We start from the raw sequence: 18538 nt of genomic DNA, 5'->3' as shown, positions 1-18538 counted from the left end.
GTCTTTGCACATTGAAAACATTCTTTCAACTGCAGCGCTGGAAGGTATTGGCGTGTTGTAGCGTAAAAAATACATTTAAAAAGTATGCGTTGACGCTATGCGCTAAAAAACCGCAAAAACTTTACGGCGTAGCCTCAAGCGCAAACTATCCAAAAAAATGTGGCCGCAAGCGTTAGCGCAAACAAAAAGTATACGCCGCAAGTCTGCGGCGTAGAATTGGCGGCGTGTACGTACATCTCTGAAAAATATAGCCTACGGTGGGAAACAGATCACATAAGGTGTAAACTACAGGTATTGGACAAACAATTAGAAAACACACAAAAGGAACGATGAGCCACAGGCTAATAACTGCCCGTTGAGAGATGGATTGTTACGTTTGATTCTTAAGGCTTCAATGATCTTAGTCTGAAAATAAGATCTGCCTCGAGAGATTGGTCGATCGAGACATTGTCAGTGCGCGTTTCACTGTTTTTGATATCTAGGCTAGAATATCGCCACTGTCTCAAGTTTGAAAAGATAAAGCACCTCGTATAGAAAAGTAAAGCAAGCAGTATACATTTTTGTGCTTGGAAAGGCATTTGATTGGTTCAGAAGAGTGGCCCTCACTGGATTTTTCAAGAGGCCGATTATAGTCAATAGGCTACTTTCGTAAAAAAAAAAAAAATTGGAAAAAATATCAAAAACGATGTCAAATATCTCATTTATTATTATCACTCATTGAATGAATACGTAAATCGATCGCTTTTTGCAATGGAGCAATCCATCGGCAGCAGTGGCCGAGTGGTTAGCGCGTTGGGCTCGCAGTCGAGAGCCTGCATGTTCGACTCCAGTCACCCGCACTTGCTGTTGTTTCTCTGGGCAAGAAACTTTACGATAATTGCCTCTACCCAGTGATCGATTTCGAGTAATGGGTAGTACCAAATTGAAGTCATAAGTAGAGTAGACAACCGGAAACAGACATTGCCGTCGGCTGCAGCGTGGGTCAGGTGTATGTCGGAAGGCGTACACCGATGCATAGCGCTCAAGTCCGCTTTCCCGCAATGCAGGATAAAGATAAACAAACAAACAAACAAAAAAGGTAACCCCCTGAGCCTGCTATTGCGGCAGCGCCGACAGTGGTTCAATACACCGGCTAGTGTGGGAATATTCTTACGGTTGATTGAGCAAAAATACGGATGTTGTACACAGGGTGGATTTTATATTTCACCACTTCACCAAGCAGTAGCATTGGTTTGAATGGGTTTGCGAAGTGTTCTGAAACATTTCATTCAGTGACACTGACAAGCTTCCAAAAAAAGTCTGGTTTTCTGAAATTAGTAACTTATTGTGAACATTAACTAAAGAAAATGGACAAGACAGCAAGAACAAGAGATCTATTTCTTTGTGGTATTGCAACAGTTTACATGTTTGCGTTTGGCTCATTTTTTACCCAAATCCCAGGTAAGTAATAACATTTTTTCTACATTGTTTTTTTGAATTTTAATATTGTGAGAAATTTGAAGTATTTATTTGGCTACGCTAGTTGGAAACCTGGTTATCTTCTTGCTTTAATTGGCATTATAAACATGTCAGAACTTTCTGGCGTCAACACTAACTTGGTTTTGAATTCTTCCTCGGACTGACAAAGCCTTGATTGGTTATTCTTGGTAGTTTTGCATATTTATAGAGGCTTTTGGCCAGGACCGTTTACCAAGATTGACAGATTAATTGTTGGTAACCTCTTTTACAAAATGCACTATGGTTACCCCAGTTCAGTTCAGTTTATTGTTTTGCTGGCGACAAACAAACAAAAAGTACATACGAATTGAGTGTATATCAGCACAACAGGATGGCAACAAAAGACCTGTAAGGTCAGCTATGTCAGCTGCCACCCTAGTCTGTTGCAGGTTACACAGTAATAAAAAGGCAGTGGCTATTTGACCGGCTCCGGTCTTTGAATCTGAAACAGTATTTGACCGGTCATGACGTCACTGCATAAGCGCTTTTTTCTTTTTCTCTTTCAAAGCAACAGACGAGAAGCGACGATATAAGTTCTAACTTCAACACGTATTCTTCAACTCAGTCCGTGGCGCGTGCGATACGTCTCCGGCTGCCAATCTAGAGGGGATAAGTTCGATACCATCCGGAAGCATTATTTTTTTCATTTTTTTTTTTATCTAAATTTTGATTGACCCGAAGCGCATTTATGTGGTCAATTTTTAATTTGAGTAGCCTACAGTCCAAGTTAGTTAATAGTTCTCAAGTATAGTTCTCAAGTTAGTTATATACAATACTTCTTTTAAAAGAAATGATAATGGTAAAACCATTTTTTAAAGAAGTATTGTATATAACTAACTTGAGAGAAAAATGTAGGGTCGTTCGGCAACACACGTTCACTTATGACGATCGGAAAATTACCAAGAGAAATTCTCAAATTCCAGCAAATTAAAAAAACTCTAACAGTATTACTCACATTTGAAAAGACATAAAAAATGGGCTGTAGGCTTCTCAAATTAAAAATTGACCACAAAAATGCGCTTTGGGTCAAAATTTACATAAAAAAAAATGAAAAAAAAAGAATGCTTCCAGATGGTATCGAACTCATCCCCTCTAAATTGGCAGCCGGAGACGTATCGCACGCGCCACGGACTGAGTTGGAGAATACGTGTTGAAGTTAGAACTTATATCGGCGCTTTTCGTCTGTTGCTTTGAAAGAGAAAAAAAAAGCGCTTATGTAGTGACGTCATGACCGGTCAAATAGTGTTTCAGATTCAAAGACCGGAGCCGGTCAAATAGCCACTGCCTAATAAAAAAAAAAACTAATAATCACACTAAAAAAACAAAAAACAGACATATGAACACCAATACAGAAAACAAAAAACAAATGTCCATGCTGTTGCTGATAGTTGTTGAAAAATATTTCTTTCAAAAATATTTTTTCACATGCCACTATGAGTAATTTACGTTTTGTTTGTTATTGTCGTGTATAGTGCTCTGAAGCATGGTTTTTATCCCTGGCTTTCACTGCTATCTCAGGAATGCAAAGGGCCGAACTCCTCGACTATTACTGTTAGACCGGTGTTTGAGGCTTGATTAGAAAACTTTTCGTTAACAAATCTTGCTGTTGTTGCCTGAATTTTCTTATGAAATAGTCCCCTCTACCAAGCATTTGACACATAATTCCCTTCCTTGCTTTCTCCTTTGTTGAATCTAAATCTCGATGTCTCAAGTTTCAAGTAGCTTGTATCTGAATTTTATAGTACAGTAGTCTATTGTGTGACTTGTGTGTGTTGACATCACTAAATTGACAAAATTAAGTTATGAAAGTGCAGTACAAATAGCTCATGGTCGAGAACAATGGCGCATTGTATCTAATGCTCAATACAAGGAAGGAATATATAATCATGACGATGATTGTGTGACTTTTAATTTGTTATGAAGCTGATTTTTTATAGTACAATTACAGTCTTATTGATAATTGCTTAGGTGCTGTATATTTAGAACAAAATTTAATAACACGGTTCATTTTCTCTTATTGATTTATAGGATTATGTGGAAACAATGGACTTTTACCAGTTGATTCTTTGCTACAGTCGATCAAACAAGAAAATCCAAAGAAAACTGCAGAGGCATTATTTATGAAAACTCCAACTTTTCTTTGGTTCCTGACAATAGAACCTGACGTGGGCTTAGATTTATTATGTCTTCTTGGTAATCATGTTATCATTAATTTTTACCATAATTGTAAAGTTTAATTACTGCAATGTATGACACATATGTGACACCATGTAAATGTTATCACTGGTTGGTGCTTATTTAAATGGACCATTAAGTTTAATTTTGTAAATTAAATCATAGAGACAATGATGATGAGTGTTGCATTAGATCAGAGAAAACCTGTCAAAACACTACTAAACTATGAATATATGTAGACATTTGTATGCAAGAAATAGATATTGAAGAAATGTTATGTAGTCTAACAGTCTGTTTTCTCAGTAATACTGTACTACAACAGACTCAACAGAGTACTCAATGGGTTTTAACAGCAATGCCAGTGATGGCTGATATACCGTAAAAATCACATATGGTAGCAATATATCTTTATTTTCTTAAATTTTTAATTTAAGTCTGATGTAGATAAAACTAAACAATATACAACCACACTACCACACCATAATTTAACATTGGATATTGAAGCAGTACTACTGGTATTTCACAAGCATGAAATATTGCAAAGTGCTCAAGCAATAAAGCTTTGATGCTTTGTTTTGAACACTGATCATCAGCGATGACATTTGTATCTAACAAGGTGTTTGTGGCTGTAGGTGTTGTGTTATCCTTCTTGTGCTTGTTATGGCGAAGAGTTAGAGTGATGCCAGTGTTTGCAGTAATGTGGCTTCTCTATATGTCAATATATAAGGTTTGCTATTTATTGATTTTTATTAAGTAGATAAAGTTTATGTAAAGCCTATTAAATTTAGAAAAAAACAACAGCTTTTGAAAGATGGTAGTATGTATATCAACTAATAGAGAAATCAAAATTTGTTGGAGATATCTTAAATTAAATTTTCTAAAAATGTGGGATTATCTTAAATGCTTGGTGTATCATGAATATAATTAACTTTCTAATTATTTGCATGTTGTCATTGGTTAATTGGATATATATACGATTTTATTAATAGATTGTATCTTACAATTTTTTAGGAATGAAATAAATGTTTCATTGCATATACCGGTATATAATTGTTTTGCAAGAAATTAAATTTTGATTTCAAAATATCTTTATACAAAGTAGCTATTTCTCGCAGTTTATGTGATTATTATTGATTCAAATTATCACTGGTCTACAAAAAAAGATTTTTTTCTGCTGTTTGGACTTTGAAAACTGATTGAAGGTAATTTTGGGGTGCTGAATCCGAATCTGAACTCAGATTTTTGCTATCACATCAGATTTTTGAGATATGATATAACAAAAATGCTTTATTTTGCCAAAAGTGGAAGATTTGGAGTTGTGTTTACCACCAGCATATGCAGTGCTATAACGAAAGGTTAGTGTTAAACAGGCCAAAACAGCCTAAAAAAATTACTACCTAGTTAATAATGTTGCTTAGAAAACAAATTGGTATCAAAATTATAGTTTGTGGGTGTATTTCAGCTATTTATGCAAAACATGGCCTGGATTTCGGGATATAGCACAATGTGTATGGGTGATAAACACAATGTCAAATTTTCCACTTTTGACCAAAGGGTCATTCCATGTCAACTCAACAGGGTGTGCAAGCTCGACCCTCTTAGATTTTTTTGAAATTCACACTTAAGTTTCATATTGATGTATAATGAACACAAAAAAAAATTCAGCTCATTATCTCAAGACGTTTAGAAATTACAGCCCTTCAAAGTCACCAAGGTCCCTCAAAATGCGTTCGCATGTAAATTTTCCTCCATGTTTGGGTCTTCACAGCTTTTCATGTAAAGCATTTACAAATCTGAAATTTGGTATTCTGATTAAGAAGCAGCCCTAGTTTTCATATCTACCATCGAAATTGCTAATTTCAAATTAGTTTTAGATATAGAACCTTTCAAAAATTGAAATTTTTTACATTTGAAAAAATTACATCAATTTTTGATGTCCGCTATCTCCTAAACCAATAGTCCCAGAACTACCATTTTGCATATTATTATTCTATACTAGTTGGTAATTAACCCCCATGAGACCTACACTAAAAAAATGTGAAGTTGTCAGAAAAAATAACTCCTTCAAAACATTTTTGAATTTGAAATTGATTTAGGGGTGGCCCTCTCCCCCTGAAGTTCTGCGCCCTCCCCCAAAATACCAAATCTTCATATCTCAAAAACTGCTGGAGCTAGAGATACGGTTTTTGTGTCAAAAGATGCAGAAAACATGATTTCCTATCTGCTTTCTGAACAGTGATTGTGTCTATCTTGAGTAGAAAAGCAGTTATTTAAAAAAAACTTGTTTTGGGTATTCTAGCACAAAACAGCTCTGAACAAGTATTGTGGTCCAAGCTATTCAATACACAAAGTTCATAAACTAACTTGTATATAACTGGTTAGTTTCAAGATAAACATGAAACTAAACAAACAAGCAAGCAAACAAAGAAAAAAAAGTCAAATGAATCAGTAATAGGTCACAACTCGCAGCTATAACTAAGTCAAAACAGGAGAGTTGTATTGTTTCATGTTTTTGTGAATCTCTGCTATTTACTGTTGACTTTTTAAGATCATAGCATGCATAACCATCACAACGGGTAGATGGCTTTTCCGTGTTTCAGCATAATTATCTTTAAATGCCTTGCTCAATAGCACATTGAGTTGGTAACAGTAAAATAAAGCAGCATTAACACAACAAAGCAAGTATGGTGCTGTAGTTAGCAAAGCACATTCAACAGTATGAGGCAAAGAATTTTGCACAGCAAAATAATATAACTCCATAAGTGTACAGGATATATTTGTCACAGGACATCTCCGGCCAGGAATAAAAAAAAACAAATTAACACTGAGATTTGCAAGTCAGAACATCTTACATAAGATTTAAACACTGGAAGTAAAGTAACGGACACAAAAGATTGTGGCAAGTCATTACAATTCATTTGCAGTGTGATGGCAAAATAATCATAATTCGATCATAGTCCATTGTGTTTAATCTGTACTGTCTGCCACCATGCCCTTGCAACTGTAGAGGACTTATTATACACAAAATATCCAGGAATGGAACCCAGTACTCATTCGTGAGTTGTGAGAGCATCTTCTGATGTGATGCTGCTACTACCTATTGCTGATTCATTTGTTTTTTTTTCTTTGTTTGCTTGCTTGTTTGTTTAGTTTCATTTTTACCTTGAAACTAACCAGCTATACAAGTTAGTTTATGAACTTTGTGCATTGAATAACTTGGACCAAAATACTTGTTCAGCTCTGCTTTGTGCTGGAATACTCGAAACAGGTTTTTTGAAATAACTGCTTTTCTACTCAAGATAGACACAATCACTGTTCAGAAAGCAGATAGGAAATCATGTTTTCTGCATCTTTTGACACAAAAACTGTATCTCTAGCTCCAGCAGTTTTTGAGATATGAAGATTTGGTATTTTGGGGGAGGGCGCAGAACTTCAGGGGGAGAGGGCCACCCCTAAATCCATTTCAAATTCAAAAATGTTTTGAAGGAGTTATTTTTTCTGACAACTTCACAATTTAAAAGGGTGTCCTCAGCAAAATTCAAAACGTTTTCATGTTTGCCAAGTAAGCCACACTACCTCACACCCCCAAGACTTTTGCATGTGATGGTCAAACTCATGATTTCACAGCTGCATTTACTATTGAAGGAGTTGGGTTACATATTTGAAACTTGAACTGTTTATAGCTTAGGCAAAGAAGATTTTTTTCTGAAAGTTTCAACTTCCTGAATGACTGTCCACAGGGTCAAATATTAACCACAAGATGGCGCATTTTGCGCTTTTTTGCTCGAGCTTCATCTTTGCACCCTCCAAACTTCAATAATTTCATATTTTTTTAGTGTAAGTCTCATGGGGGTTAATTACCAACTAGTATAGAATAATAATATGCAAAATGGTAGTTCTGGGACTATTGGTTTGGGAGATAGCGGACATCAAAAATTGATGTAATTTTTTCAAATGTAAAAAATTTCAATTTTTGAAAGGTTCTATATCTAAAACTAATTTGAAGTTAGCAATTTCGATGGTAGATATGAAAACTAGGGCTGCTTCTTAATCAGAATACCAAATTTCAGATTTGTAAATGCTTTACATGTAAAGTTGTGAAGACCCAAACATGGAGGAAAATTTACATGCGAACGCATTTTGAGGGACCTTGGTGACTTTGAAGGGCTGTAATTTCTAAACGTCTTGAGATAATGAGCTGAAATTATCAATATGAAACTTAAGTGTGAATTTCAAGAAAATCTAAGAGGGTCGAGCTTGCACTTTTCCAAAAATCTGTTGAGTTGACATGGAATGACCCCAAAGTGACAATTTGTTGTTATCGTATCTCACAAACCTGACGTGATAGGATAAATCTGAGGTCAGATTCGGATTCAGCACCCCAAAATTACTCTAAATCAGTTCTAAAAGTTGATACAGCAAAAATCGTGTAGACCAGTGTTATTTATTATTATTACAAATTATTTAAATTTATTTTATTTCAAGGTTGGAGAAACATTTCTTTGGTTTCAATGGGACATTTTATTACTTGAAGTTGGTTTTTTGTCCATTCTAGTCGCTCCACTCGCTAACAGAAAGTCAGATGCAGACACTGGAGCAAGGTAAGGCTTTCTGGTGCTTCAATCTCTTATAACTTTCTTGCAATTTAGAAAGGCTGTGCATGTCAAAAAATCTCCATTTTATCACTTCAGCTCATTTAATTAAAAACACAACTATTAGCAATTTAATGACAAAGCAATTATGCTCTCTTTCCATATCTGCAGTGAAGTGTTACATTTCAAAAACAGTTCTTCATTCAGCTGTACCTAGTGGATGGATTAATTTGCAGTTTACAGCAGTCAGCACCTCAACAATGAACCCAGTTTTCTTACTTCAAAGACAAATACCCCGTCAATTTGTGATCAATTGCATATGTCGCAAAACAAATAACATATGTACGTCGCCAGGTTAAAAGATTGTCAATCGTTTTCAAGTTCGTTTGTTTGTATGAAGCAGAAGTTTTGCCAGCAGAACAGAAGGATTGGATTGATATTAGTTAATCATGAAATGGCAATAGAAAATTAGAAATTGCTGTCTGTGTTAGTCATCGTGTTGGAATTTAATTTTCTGGTGTGTTTTGCTTGTATATTGTACATAAAGTAGCCTATTGTTTTTCGGAATGGCCCGTTTCGGTGAGTCCGATTCGGTGAGTCCGATCCCTTAACGGAGGATTTTTTCACTTTTTTTTTAATTATCGGGTACCGTAGCCTAATTATCATTGCCGTTTTAGGGTTAGGGGTTTAGGGTTAGGGTTAGAGGTTAGGAACTCACCGAATCGGACTCACCGAATCAAACTCACCGAATAGTAGCAGACCCATTGTTTTTACCCCATGCATGACACAGAATGTATTGGGTGGTTGCTTTTTTGTGTTCATTATATCTTACTTTATTTTGGAGTCATTTGTAACAATAATCACTTTCTTATGGCACTAAGTACGTGATTGAATTTGTTACACTGTATTAAACCTAATTTGTAAACAAAGCACGTAATTTGTGAAAACATCATGTTTGTTTTTCAGTATTCATCGTCAAGTACCATTTCATCTTGTGAAGTGGCTTTTGTTTCGACTCATGTTTGCCTCTGGTGTTGTAAAACTTACAAGCAAATGCCCCACCTGGTGGGGCCTTACAGGTGGGGAAAGGATACGATTTCAAACTTTACTTTTGCTTATAAATTGATATTGGGTTCGTTTGACACTTAGTTTTCTCATAATGTTTTTCTCATAACTATATTATATATCTCTAGTGGTATTGGTATATACAGCATTTAAGAAGCCATTAGTAAAAAAACAATGATTTACCATATCACATTTACGGTATGCACCTGATACCATCATATGTGTGATTTCTTGTTTTGGAGAATACTTAATTATTTTGCTTTATAACTTGGTCTGAGTCGCAATATCTGCTGGTACGTAGTTCTAGACACAACAATTTTTTTTTAATATATACATTGTATTTTCAGCTTTGAATTACCATTATGAAAGCCAGGTATGTTGAAAATCTTGACTTTTTGTCAAATTTGATGAGTAATTTGGTTTGCGTTGCCTCTGAGGCGTTGTATGACATCTTATATATCACATTATGTTTTAAAAACAACAAAACAACGGTGCTCTTCGAGATCCATTAAAAACACAGAGCTATACCATGGCCACCTTCTTGACCACATATTTGAAGATGAACATGAAAATTGTTTTTTTGGCTTTTCGGTAGCTTAATCAAAATGTTCAATACTTCAACCACCAGACATTTTCTGTGTACGAAACAAAATTCTAAAACCCCGGTTTGTAGTTTGGAATGCACAGTGAGAAACTCAGCTTCAAACTAATTTGTTAATTTCAGTGCATTCCCACTCCCCTGGCATGGTGGGCTCACCAACAAGCTCCCTACTTGCTACAGCTTTCGGTGGTGATAACGTACATCATCGAAATTGGCCTTCCATTTTTATTCTTCATTCCTTTAAGATTGCCGAGGCTGATAGCCGGCTATGGACAGGTGAGATTCTTTTTTTTTATTATTATTATTTATTTGCATCAGACTAATAAGTCCATATTAATTACCATTGCCATGCATGCCAAAAGACAAAAACAAACAATACAAGAATAATCACAATAACCCAGTTAGCAAATAATGCTGTTGCGGAGAATTGCTAACGTGTAAGCTGCGAATGGCACATTTGAAATACGACGATTTGACAAGTAGTCAGAATTGCAGAGAGCGTTTATGTAACAATTTTTGGAAGATTGACATCTACATAAAAAGTTGTAAATAGATTTGCGAAGTACTGCATCAAAGGTTGCTTTTGGATCAAAGGTTGCGGTGAAAATATTTTGTGCAGTTTGAATAGTGCGGGCACGAGCAAATAACACTTTGGTAGCAATTAAGCGGTTGATATAATTATAATCTAACATTTATTATTCACGGAATGGCCCGTTTCGGTGAGTCCGATCCCTATTCGGTGATTTTTTCAATTTTTTTTTTTTTAAATTATCGGGTACCGTAGCCTAATTATCATTGCCGTTTTAGGGTTAGAGGTTAGGAACTCACCGAATCGGACTCACCGAATAGTAGCAGATCCTATTATTCAATAAGCACAAATCAAATTAGTGTATGAAATGTTTCACCCTGCGTACCGTAGTTTAGTTTGTTTTACGGGTTAGGCGTGTCGTGTCTTCCTCGTTTGGTTATGACACAAAGCTTTGAACAATTTCCAGCATTAGCCCATTTCTGCAAGACCGATATTACAATGATGAAACGCGAATTGGCTTCGACTTCATGGCGTGACTTTGAATAGTGACTGTTCTATTAAACGTTGATAGATTTAAGTATTTTTTTTATTAAATCGTTTCTGTCATTTTTATAACCTGGTGTGAAGCGTGAACTACACTCCCTGGAGTTTTTATTAAACAAGCATCACGTAACTTTCAATTAAACGGGGATTGGCAGTTTGTGGTATTTAAAGGAGTGGTTGACTTGAAGGGGAAAATATTCAATAAATTTTTACAAAACAAACTGTATGTTGTAGGTTGGTATGACAACTACACTGGTTCACATTTGAACGTGTTAATCTTATTTTTCTAGTTTTCTGCTTTGTTTTTAATCAAAGCTTTCAATGACAAAAAGTTGAGAAAAAAAAGTTACTTCACTGTAAAGAAGACTTCCAAGTTGTTTAATATTCCGCCACCCTACAAACTGCTGATTGCCCCCCCCCCCCTCTGTCCTAACGTATACAGCACACGTATCTCTTATTCAAATCGCTAACGTATGTGTGAGCCGTAGATTCGGAAAAATTTTGATGATCATTCCATCCCTATTTCCAGGTGATCTTAATGATTGCAATCAATCTGACCGGGAATTATAACTTCTTCAATCTGCTCACTGTAGTCATGTGCCTGTCCTTGATTGATGACGAACATCTGGACCAACTGAAATATTGTTTAACACTGGGCTGTTGTAAAATCCGAGGTAAGTCGCTTCAAAGCTTACTGTGCTCAGGTAGAAGTTACATTTGGTTGAATTGTGTAGTAAAGCAGGTCATCGGTTATGTGTGATACGTCATAAAGATGCGTATCACACATAATAATAACAATATTTATACAGCGCCACCACATCCACAGTCAAACTAATCTCCTGGCCGCTGTACATGACAATGGTGATAATTAATACGGTATATACTTTCACTGTTGAAAAGGAGCGATCTTCCTGGCGTCAGCACTACCTGACTACTCACTATAGAACAGCGAGCATTGTGTTTCGCTAACCATACCGATGTAGCCTCCACACTAGAATTCAATTGACTGACAAAAGCAGCGGTTGAGAACTATGTGGCAGGAACTAGTGGTGCGGTACTGATGAGCCCAGCCTAATGGGCGAAACACGTGTCTATCGCTGAGTTTCTGCTACACTCGACTGCCGAGAAACACGGTACTTTCAGTCATAATGTTCAGTGAAATAGAACGTTTTCAAGCGAGTTTTGAATTTATTTAAATTTTCAGCTTTTAGTTACACAAATAGGCAAACAGTTCCAGCAACTGGCAGCAACAAACCAACAACTGGGAAGGTGCGATTTCCGTATTGTGTCATATGAAGGGTTGCACAAGAGCAATTGATGTTGAGAACGCAAAGTTCTGGCAGGTTTATAATGAACAAGCAAAGTGTCCAGATAGTTCGGAGCAAAACCATGGAAAACTTTGTAAATTAATAGACATATTTTGAAGCGAAAAGTTCTTTCTGACAGTCAGCACTGGACTGGGCAGTCGGTCCTGGAAGCCAGAACGAGCTCTTTGTTGCCTTTTGCTACACGTGGTTTATTTGTTTTCATACAATTTGGTGCTGCGATCTTCTTCGACCGATGTTTGTTTTGTTTCTAGTCAGTCTAGTTTGTAATAGTGAGTAGTCAGGTAGTGCTGACGCCAGGAAGATCGCTCCTTCTCAACGATATTTGTTTGGTTGGCGAAAAAACAAAATTATACAGAACACAATAAGCACAAATAGGTTGTACAAGGATGGCAGCGAAAGACCAAAAGGTCTCCAAAATCAGCTGCCACCAAAACATGTAAATAACCCGACGGATGTTGTTGAAATATTTCCAATGACCAAACTTCTATTTTTTTATTATATTAATTTTAGAAACGATGCTTTGATTTAATGGTAGCCATTGTATTTCCTTCTATTCACTGACTATATGATCTTGAACTGCTGCAACATTTCTAGATGGGTGGCTAAAGTCACAAATGTCTGTAACTTGACAAATAAAATTTGTGGAAATTATCCGCAGCTCGTGCTCCTGAGCGACGTCCAGCGGAACCCAGACTGCACAAAGTTTCAAAGTTTCTACTCAATCTCTTCGTCTTTCTGTTGTGTGGTTACGTAATCTACCAACTATTTGGTTACCACAACGGAAAGTTTAGAATAAGTAAGTTGGTGTCCTAAGCTTTATCATTTCTTATATTTTTTGTGTGTAGGAGATAAGTCGCATATTGCTTAGGCACCGGCTTGAACTGGCAAGAACTTGTGTAAGTCATGCAATAATTATCTAAATAGGTAAGTTAGTGCTTCTTGTAAGTAACCCAAATCTGCAATCTATGGACGATCTGCTTAGAGTTTACACATTCTCATCATATTTTAGAGTTTACTCATTCCAACTTGCAAGACTTCTTGAAGTGGGTGATGCCATACTTGGTTGGATTAGGAGCCGTGTCATTTGCATTCGCTGCTCTGCACACTTTGTACAGGTACACAACTAGACACATATAACTACAAATCTTGTTCACTTTGCCTTAATTATTCCAAACAAAATTAACTGTAATGGAGAGTGGAGACAAATTTTTATTGTTACATTAACTATAGAATTGACCACGTTTGACAAAGGTAAAAACGTGTCTCCACAGATTACATCCTGGGTATTGTGAGTAATAAGGGTGAGTGGCGTATTTTTAACAATCAGGTTAGGCCTGGCGTCGAACGAAAACCCTATGATTGTGTAGCGGGCGTCTGATTTGTTGCGACATCTCACCCGACAGATTCCTTAAACTAATTAGCAGTGGAACTTTTTACATTCGACATTTCGTTTCATATTATTCATTGGTTGGTGATCTTGAGCTTTCACCGCCAAATTTTGTGCGAACCGTTTCATGTATGTTTGTTCCAAGCTCCAGCTTACTATCAATGACTTCTATGTGGAGATGGGCTACTAAACTGTGAGATAAAGTGTTCTTTTAATCTTATGCTGCCCGAAGGAGCGAACTGGAGACCATGTCATTCTAGAATGCTCTAATCCAAAAAAGCACCAAATGGAATGCATCGTATAGCAGCAGTGCAGCACTGGACGAAGCTACACTAACCTGGCTTTCCATCACTTGCCCTGAAATTTGAACAATCTCTCTCATTCGAAAGGAGAAATATTAAAGCATTTCATTGAAGAGATCGAAACCTTACTGTTTATATTTCAGTTCACTCTCACCCGACCCACGTACGCTCAGGAACTCCATCAAGCGAGTGGTCAAGTTCCTTCTCATACTGGGACCGTCTGTGTTTCTCCTCACCATCAGCATGGTGGGTTGGTTTTTTGGCTCAGAGGGATAGTTGCACTTGTTTTATGTGGTTTCGATATAGCAGAGCATTGCACAATGCGGTGGACCATGGTTTTTTGTTAACAGTGATTAGATTTTTCTTGAATTAATTTGCTTTGTAAAAGCTTAATCTAAGTCTACTTTGCCTCAGTATAACAAATGAACTTTTTCCTTGATTAAATCCTCAAGTTTCTCTACTCTTCCACAACTGACAGGTGCCATACGGGCACGTTAGTTCACCGAGAAAGATGTTTGAACAATTACTGAAATGTGGTCTGATATCAAAGTAAAATGTTGTGGGGAAGGGAATAGTTTTGTTTTTTCACAGGCATTATGAGTAAGAGTAATTGACTTCACAATGTAGATTTTAACGACCTGTGTTCCGAAAGCTAGAGCAATTTGCTATTTAGTATTACCACAGCGAACTCGCAGCATCAAGCTAAATAAGATCGTTAAAATCTACATTGTGAAGTAAGCAACGATCATGCTGCTAAAAGCGAAACTCAATCAATTGCATAAGACTAATTTGCCAAATACGTTTTTTTTTCTATTGTAATGTATTGTACAGTGCCTCGGAGCATGGTATGTGGCGCTGTAACTAGAGGTTTCTATTTCCAGGTCCGATTCGCTGATGTTGAGCCTGGTTTCAAGTCGAGTCTGTGGCCAATCGCTCACAAGTGGCATCGGTCGACCATGACCTTTGACCTTGTGCACTCATATGGTTTGTTTCGTCGAATGACCGGGGTCGAAGGTCGTCCAGAGGTCATCCTGGAGGGAAGCAATCATTCCGATAAAAATTGGAAGGTGATTGACTTGTTCATTTGAGGCTTACATGGCCTTAACATCATGGTTGTACCTAATAAACACCTTCAATAATTCATCAAACGGTCAATATTGAATCATTTTCTGACTGTCAAAATCATGAAACTTTTTTGTATTGTCTGATAAATTCAAAAGTGACTGTGTCGGCCGTAACCTGTAAAGCGTGTGTTAACCGGGATGTTCTTTTTGGTGCAGCTTATTTGAAACCGGGCAGGTGAATTGCAGTATAGCATGTTAACGTCAATAATTTTTAGGAATATCATTTCGTGTACAAGCCAGGCAAGACAACAAATCCAACTGTGTGGGCAGGTAAGCTATTGTAGGCCTTCATGTCATTGGTATCCTCCAACTTGCCTTATTCTTTAACAACAGAGATGTGTATTGGAAGGTCCCATTTATTGCAACACTGCATTATAATACAGTGCATGGCATGTAATAAACCTGTGCCTTTTTAAGGTTTTAAATATTTTAGACTTGAAACTTTTCGTCCCCGTCACGTTATTGTGATGTTTGTCTTTTCAACATAAATCTTTTGCAGCCCCCCACCAGCCGAGGTTGGACTGGCAGATGTGGTTTGCTGCCCTTGGAAGCTACCAGCACAATCCTTGGTTGGTCAGTCTCATGCATAGGATCCTTATTGGGCAACCAGAAGGTATGGGTCAGACTAACCAAAGTTGGTTCTTTAATATACATTAATTCAATGTGTGCAGACGTAGAACCGATATAAATGGAATCAGTTTTGATATATATCGATATCTATCTATCTACAGAAACAAATATCACGGCAGGGTTATCGTTTTATTTTCAAAAGCATCAAATTGTGTCATAAATTAAAATAATGTTAATCTCTGTAACGTTACTTGGTTTTATGTTTGTGCTTCAGCAAAGCTCCAGAGGTTGTTCGAGTATCATATGATCCTATTTTCTGCGCACATATCTGACAGGTTCTTTCAACCTATATCACGTGATCAAGGATGTCATATGGTATTTGAACACCTCTTTTAACGTACATACAACGTAACCTTTTTCTTGTCCTAACGCTGGAAACGATTACAAAATATCAATCCCTTTGGATTGCTTATAACCGGAGCGTGCTAGCGGTATCTTCTGTAAACTTGTTTTCTTTGAGCTTAACATTTCGCCATTATCTTGCAGTTTTGGATTTGATGGACAACGAAAATAATCCTTTCCCTGACAAGCCACCGAAATACCTGAGGGCGCAGTTGTACCATTATCGCTTTACCAAGCTTAGAAGGGACTGGAGCGTTCCAAAGTCCTGGTGGAAACGGGAATTCAAGAGTCACTACGTTCCTCCTATTACTAAGGATGAAGTCCAAATATTGGAATTTTTGAAATATCACAAACTTCTTCCAAGGGTAAGCCAATTAATTTTCTTTTTACATGAGATTAATCACTGATTTAAACAAGTGGTATGAAACCTAAATGCAGCATTTAAATGTCCCTAAAAAATAGTTTGAAAAGATACTTCTTCCCTGGACAACATACAACACAGGACTCAGTCCTGGGATAGGAGACATAGACTTTGCAAAACTCCACGACGTCTCTCGCACCACGAGACAGTGACGGTTGTGATCGTAGATATCTGCTTCTGTCACTTTTTAAAGAACCATTTGTTTTCCCACAGTCAAGTCCAAAGACGAAGCCCGTAGTGGGGAGAGTGGAGCAGTTCACTTCAACCGTGAGAAACTTCACTGAAATCATGAGCCCCCCTGTGCTTCTGTGGTCCTTGTTTTTTACAGGTCAGTGTTTGTAGCGTCAGGATACCATCAGCGCTTGTCAATGTGAAAGTTGTGTTTTTGTGATGATAGCGCTTAGCCTACTACACTTAATACGTGGCCAGTGGCCAACGTGGAGTGAATAAAATGTTATGTTGTTAATTTGTTCCCCAACCTTTGACAACATCAGCTAGATCTGAGAGGTGTTTAATTGGCCACGTCCTAAAAACGGTTAGAGCAGACTTCAGGGCTCAAATATTACGTTACTATTGTATTACGTGCTAATTGCGGCACGTTGAAATGGATTCGACCACCCTTGATAACGGGGACATCATCGGATTAAACTGATATGCAGCCGTTGGGAGATTGTAACTGGCCATAAGAGAACATTTAGACACTGCTAACTTGTAGCCACCCAATTCACCGGTTAAAAGCCTCAACGCAGCCCTGATGAAGCAAGCCAGCCTTTTATCCCTCCTCCACACTAACATGTTGCTTGTCAAATCTAATACCTCTTCAGTCTTCACCTAAATTGTTGCAATGTTTTACAGCTATGGCAATCTTGTTTTTTAAATCGTTTTTACCTGGAGCTACCAATTAAGAGAACTGATAACGATCCGCCCGTGGACGATCCACCCCACAGAGATGTTGCTGCTTTTGTACTGATTGTGTGTTTCTTTGCACGGCGGTCGTTGAACGAATCACAGCGTTGAGCGATGTGGTCATGTAAATTGTATTGAAAAGTATACACCAAATTTATAGTCTGATTACATAGGGATATTTGGACGAACTTGTTAATCAAAAATACATTTAACCTTTAAATTCTTTGAGTTATTTAAACGGTATTTGTGGGCATCAGTGCAGAGTTTTGATGCTTGTAGATATTATAATTCTCATATGCATTCAAATTGCCCCATCTGTCCAAAGCTGCCACAGTATTTTAATATTCAGTTTTCACTGCCGAATATCTTTATTGTTACTCGACTGCCGAGAAACGAATATCTTTATGTTATAACTGTTTTATAGGAGTAATTTTCTGATACGTTAGCAGATGATAGATTACTTTCTTCAGCATAAGCTTCGATTCTCTTAAAATCTTGTTTCAATTCAGTTAACTTCTTCTGCGTATAGATCATCATGACAAATATATGTTTGTTAACCGTCTTGCGATGTCGAAACAAATGTAAAAAATCGGTTTAAAAGTGAACGTATAATGATGCCTGAAGGTGGATACGAAGATTGGCTTCCTTGCCTTCCCGTCCACTTAATCTAAATCTTCAACGTCCGGGCGGAAGCCTGGATGCGATGAAAATCACATACCGCATTTACAAATACAAAGTGTACTTATTTTACTGAGCACCGGGTTTTGCAAAGGTGTTGTGTATCAATCGAATTGCCAACTGAAACATTGCGTTGTATGGGTGCTGATCTTGGAATAGTGAAGGTTCAGTTGTGACAGAACGACCTTATTGCACCACTGTGGCTCTTTAAAGCATCGATTGGTGGCGAACAGATTGCTCAAACGTGTCATCATCAGCCAATAGCCATACAAGCTGCGAACTTCTTTTGATCAACAAATATGACTATGCGAAAAGTTTGTGCTGCACATTTTCCACTGGCTACAATACGAGCCCTTTCATTCCACAAATTTATACCAGATAGATTCACGTCCATGGGATGCCGAAACGGTTTTTGGTC

The 18538-nt window shown here is 37.2% G+C and overlaps 1 protein-coding gene across 1 annotated transcript; it reads left to right on the top strand.

Annotated features, from left to right (window-relative positions):
• Nucleotides 1-1245: 1245 nt before the first annotated feature.
• LOC145775139 (lipase maturation factor 2-like) lies at nt 1246-18391 on the top strand. Its single transcript, XM_082586369.1, has 17 exons — nt 1246-1440; nt 3526-3690; nt 4305-4399; nt 8158-8273; nt 9231-9343; nt 9677-9702; nt 10054-10206; nt 11532-11676; nt 12989-13126; nt 13340-13445; nt 14163-14265; nt 14901-15086; nt 15359-15413; nt 15643-15756; nt 16260-16480; nt 16750-16864; nt 17392-18391. The coding sequence occupies exons 1-17, from the start codon at nt 1347-1349 to the stop codon at nt 17439-17441; spliced, it is 1995 nt and encodes a 664-aa protein (XP_082442495.1). The 5' UTR covers nt 1246-1346; the 3' UTR covers nt 17442-18391.
• Nucleotides 18392-18538: the final 147 nt, after the last annotated feature.

This window comes from Aplidium turbinatum, chromosome 8 (genome assembly GCF_918807975.1).
Source record: "Aplidium turbinatum chromosome 8, kaAplTurb1.1, whole genome shotgun sequence".
Taxonomy (NCBI): domain Eukaryota; kingdom Metazoa; phylum Chordata; class Ascidiacea; order Aplousobranchia; family Polyclinidae; genus Aplidium; species Aplidium turbinatum.
Note: the sequence above shows the minus strand (reverse complement) of the source record. Positions and strands in the feature narration are given on the sequence as shown.